The 4801-nt window shown below is 47.8% G+C and overlaps 1 protein-coding gene across 2 annotated transcripts; it reads right to left on the minus strand.

Moving 5' to 3' along the window:
* Nucleotides 1–740: 740 nt before the first annotated feature.
* LOC147886303 (putative serine/threonine-protein kinase PBL22) lies at nucleotides 741–4558 on the minus strand. Of its 2 annotated transcripts, XM_087395909.1 has the most exons (3): nucleotides 2728–3388; nucleotides 2254–2615; nucleotides 741–1982 (listed from the first exon to the last, which is right to left on the minus strand). In XM_087395909.1, exons 1-3 carry the CDS (start codon nucleotides 3243–3245, stop codon nucleotides 1075–1077), a joined length of 1788 nt encoding a protein of 595 aa, XP_087252035.1. In that variant the 5' UTR covers nucleotides 3246–3388; the 3' UTR covers nucleotides 741–1074. The 2 variants fall into 2 exon arrangements, with proteins under 2 accessions (XP_087252035.1, XP_087252034.1); XM_087395908.1 differs by having other exon boundaries at nucleotides 2254–4558.
* Nucleotides 4559–4801: the final 243 nt, after the last annotated feature.

Below are 4801 nucleotides of genomic sequence, written 5' to 3' on the forward strand. Positions count from 1 at the left end.
ATAAACAATGTAAAAGGACTAGAATAGACTCAACTCAAACCTACTCAAACTACCACAATCCTCCCATTCCTTACTAATCCTAAAGCGTGAAGAAGTTAAAAATAGATGTTTAACGAACATCCATAAGTGGGAAGACCTACCTAGTCATTAGGGGGATTAATAGGCGTGACTAAAAGGGCCAAGGGGAGAAGTACAAATTAGCCAATCAACATTTGCACATTTGGTAACTCATCCATCTCATTTGATTGAGACTTGCCCGCATGTTTCCCTCTAAGCTTTAGAGATATGGTTGGCTACGGGAACTTATCTCACACCATATGGCAATGTGATCATGGAATCTTTCAAACCCGAAGAAGAGGACTATGGCTTGTTGATAATAGTCGAGAGATAACAATTGTAGCTATTGTCCACACATAAGTGAGCGAAGCGACATGGAGAGTGAGTTGCCATCAAATGGAGACTTGTGATAGTACGGAGACATTGGATGATTTAAAGAATCTTTGTACATGATTGTTGGGTTCCCAGGATTTTTTAGATTTGCAAGCCACTTTTGAAGTGTTGGTTGAGATGAAAGAGACGTAGAGACTTCGATAGAATTGAGGGAATGAAAGGGTTGACACTAGCCTAGAGAAACTAGGTGAGAAGCTCAAAAAACTTGTCAAGGGCAGGGTGAGAAACTCAAACACTGTGAGAAAGAATGGCCAACTAAAATGGAAAGAGAAAAAGAACGAGTCGTTTTTTATTTTGGGAAAATGAACATTTCCCAATTCCGTACATCGATCAACGGAACGTTACATTTTCGTTAACGAAGGTTGCCGGAACCTGCAAATTTCGTCCGGAAGTTCAGAACAAATTCAGTACATTCCGGCATTTTTGTTCGCTGCCCAAAATGAATTTATACCTCCTTTGATCACGAGCCTTTCCTGATCGTCTAGCACTAAGGACGTCTGACGAAAGGATTCCGGCCGAAGTTGATGATCAGACACGAGTCCGTCTTCCACGCACACGAACAAAAGTAGCGATGTCACGGATGGGTTCTCGATTCAGAATCCACGGACAGGTGAGAAGCATGGTTTACCGAGGGGAGAAATCCGTGGAAGATCCGACACTAGAGCTCAGAAGAGATCGGACATTATCGGTAGAGTGATCATGCATCAATCCGGCTATGGACTCCGTGGACTCGGCCTCCTGATCATCATCATCAATTGCTATATCGATTTCGTCGATGGGGACGACGTCGGTTTGCAAATTAGATTCGGTGGTAATTTCTTGCTTCAATCTGTCGGTTCGATTGATCAGCTCCTGACTATCGGTTTCTCCAGCTGCAGTTCGATCAGCTCCAGCTATGGCGAACGCCAAGCGTAGCTTTTGTACAACCTCCGCCATAGCCGGCCTCTCTACAACCGCCTCGTTGATGCACAGCCTCGCTACTGCACACACCGCCTTCAACTCCTCTCGATCGAACTCCCCCTTCAGCCTCGCATCCACTATCAACTCCATCATCTCCGCATCCTTCACGTAGGGCAACGCAAACGACGCCAGTGCCTCCGCTCTGTGCATGTCGAATGCCAGCATGCCCGTCACCAGCTCCATCAGCAGCACCCCGAAGCTGTAGACGTCGCTCTTGCTCGATAGCCTGCCGTTCTTCATGTACTGCGGGTCCAAGTAGCCCAGCGATCCCTTCACGGAGGCGACCGTGGTGTGGAAGACGCTGCTGTCAGGGCCTGCCTTGGAGGAGAAGCCGAAGTCGCACAACTTCGCGTTGTCGCGCTCGTCGAGCAGTATATTGGCGGATTTGACATCCGTGTGGACGACGGGAGGGCGAGCGACATCGTGCAGATACTCCAATGCGCTTGCTATCTGCAAGGCGATAGCCATGCGCTTCTTCCATGGTAAGGATTGATACATCTGGTGCGCGGGTGGGTGTAGCCTGTAGTGTAGGTTGCCGTGCGCCATGTATTCGAAAACCAAAATGCCCTCCGCTGCACAACAGTATTCACAAGTCAAAGGGGATCGCTGTGCGATAAGAAATAAAGCTTGCAAGACGCGAGAATGGCGTACCGAAAACCTGATCACAGGAAAGATCAGTGTTCGTGAGAGCTTGGAACGGACGGACTACTGGCGACGTAAGTTAGAAAACCTCACCGAAATCGATCCCAACTCTTCTTTGACAGCTACAGCAATGCGCAGTAATGAATTTCGAGCAAATTCAGCTCGTACATGTAATTCGCGAGGAGGAGAATCAGACACTACCTCTTTCGTTGCAGAACCCGATTAGGTTCACTAGATGGGCGTGGCGAACACGAACGAGAACAGAGAGCTCCTGTTTGAATATCTGGCGAGACCGATCCCTCGTCTTCTCCATCTTCACCGCCCCGACTGTGCCATCAGAAAACACTCCTCTATATACAGTGCTGAAGCCGCCCTCACCGATGATGGTGGTAAAATTTTTCGTGGCCTTCTCGATTTGCCGGAACGTCAACTCCCTGACGCCTGAATCATCGCCACCAGCAGCTTCCAGCCGTGACAAAGTTAAAGAGTCCCAGAATTTGCTGCCGGGCACATCGAAGAAGCGATTGGAGATCTTCTTCATCCCGAGGAGGAACGAACGCTTCCTGGAGAGGTGCAGGATCAAGAAGGAAACTCCGGCAGCAGTGGAAGCTACAGCAGCTAAACAGATGAGAGCGATTCCGTAAGCTGGGAGAGAACTGCCAGAAGAACTGTTACCGATCGTATTTCCGTTGGAAGGATTCAAGGGCGGAAGAGGACCGTAAATCTCTTCGACCGTAACGTTGTCGATCACAGGGCCGCAGCTGCCGGGAGTGAGGCTCGCGAAGGTAAGGTTCACGTAATCTGCGAGGGCCGTGAATCCCATGGGATAGACCTGTTTCCAACCCATTCCAGCATCGCTGACCTCGAACCAAACGAATTGAGGAGCAAGGCTGGATGGATGGACGCGCACCTCCATCGTCTTGTTGGGAGTGCCGCATCCGAGGTCTGGATTGCCAGCCATGTAGAAAATCAGGGTGTAATTCGATCGGAGCTTCGTTGCTAGCACCTGCGTCACAGCTCCCGGCTGCCCCATCTTCGCAGAATTGAGATGAAGACTGTGTAAGCCTTCCTCCGGCGGCCATAGATTCGTGCCCGAGTACTCCACCTCGTTGCTCACGATGAACCAGGAGCACAACGGAATTGGTTCTGTCGTATCGAGCAACACAAATCCCTTCGCTGGATCCATTCCGCATCGCTCAAACCCTCCGTTGATTACCACATTCTTCGACGAGCTCGATTCTGTAGCATGATCCGGAAGTATGAGAAACGGATCATAGAACGGTAACAACGTGAACGTGAACGTACTCTGTGTGTTCTGATTAGATGATACGCTCAACGCATACGTGTTGTTGCCACTGCCCCAGTCCGATGGTAGCCGGTACTGCCCCTCCATGTACAATCCTGTATCCCCACTCGCGATTCTCATCGTCTGATTATCCCACGTCCACACCTGACCTGCTGATCCATCGCACGCACTCAGATGCAGCGAAGACGGATCGCTTGCATCAAGACAAAGCCTGACGGAGCCGCTGTTGTAACCGACGGAAGTCATGATAGCCAGGGAGGTGGCATTGTAGATCCAAAGTTCGGTAAAAGGGCGGCCTTGGCAAGGCTGGAGAATCACAGGAAAGCCTTGTTGATTGTTGAGGACGGTAACGCACAAATCAGAGCAGTTGGGGGCCAATTTTCCGGTGGAGTTGCCTTCCACGATCCAGCAGGTCTGGAGTTGGGTTGTTGATGAGATACTGGAAGAGGGAGCTGGGGAAGGGGAGGAGGAAGCTGACGGAAGAGAGGCAAGGAGGATTGAAGCAGCAAACAACTGCAAGGCAGATACAGAGGTTGATTTCATCGCGGAAGCTCATGCTAATGATCAACAGGATCGAAATCAACAGAAGTTGATTCTTTGGTGGAAGCTCATGCTAATGATCAACAGAATCGATCGACATAATCGATCAACTCAGGTTGATTTCATCATGCTAGGAGTCAACAGAATCAAGAATCAATCAACAGAGGTTGATTGCATGGTGGAAGCTCATATTGCTCCTGATCAACAGAATCGATCCTTCGGCTTCTGCTGACGATCAACTGAATTCATATACAAAAGATTAGAGCTAGGCTTGATGTTTTTTCAAGTTAATGATGTCCTGAAGATCAACCGAATTCATCTACAAAGAATGAGAGCTCCCTCGATGTTTCTTCAAACTATCATCTAGAAATCATTGAAAACGGAACGATGTTCCAAGCACAAAGTGGATACAGATGAGATCGATTTCAAAGGATCAGAACTCCCTTGATGTTTCGTCAAATTATCATGTAGATATCATTGAAGCCAGAATGATGATCAAGCTCAAGATGAGATCGAATTGAAGGTGGAAGCTAGGTAGGGCAGAAGATGAGGAAATACAATGTGGAGATTCAGATCAAGAAATACAATCTGGAGATGTACTATTTTTTGCAGAATCGTGTAAAAAAATGGGACGATGAAGACTTTGCAAAGGATGACAAGAAGAAGAGGCGAGGCAAAGAAATATGAAATAGCAAAAGTCAAGCTCATGGGCGCTTTTGCAAGCAAAAGCATAAATAATTTTCCCCTTGCGTGTCTCCATTTTCAAAGCTGCTAATTTTGACTTGTGTCCTTTTTACATAGCTTTCCTCACCCACTCATTCACCTCATCTGTGACCTACACGAGAATGTGAGAAACATTTTAAAATCATGTTTTAAAAAGAAAATATATATTCATAAAGGGGT

Source organism: Dipteris shenzhenensis, chromosome 24, assembly GCF_047967505.1.
Source record: "Dipteris shenzhenensis isolate YYH24624 ecotype China chromosome 24, Dip_SZ_1.0, whole genome shotgun sequence".
Classification (NCBI taxonomy): Eukaryota; Viridiplantae; Streptophyta; class Polypodiopsida; order Gleicheniales; family Dipteridaceae; genus Dipteris; species Dipteris shenzhenensis.

Excerpts from the sequence above, each read along its gene's own strand:
- LOC147886303 (XM_087395908.1), bottom strand. The coding sequence starts at position 3,901 with ATGAAATCAACCTCTGTATCTGCCTTGCAGTTGTTTGCTGCTTCAATC. Across the intron at positions 1,983-2,253 it reads CGGGTTCTGCAACGAAAGAG|CGGAGGGCATTTTGGTTTTC; the intron begins GTAGTGTCTGAT and ends ACTGTTGTGCAG.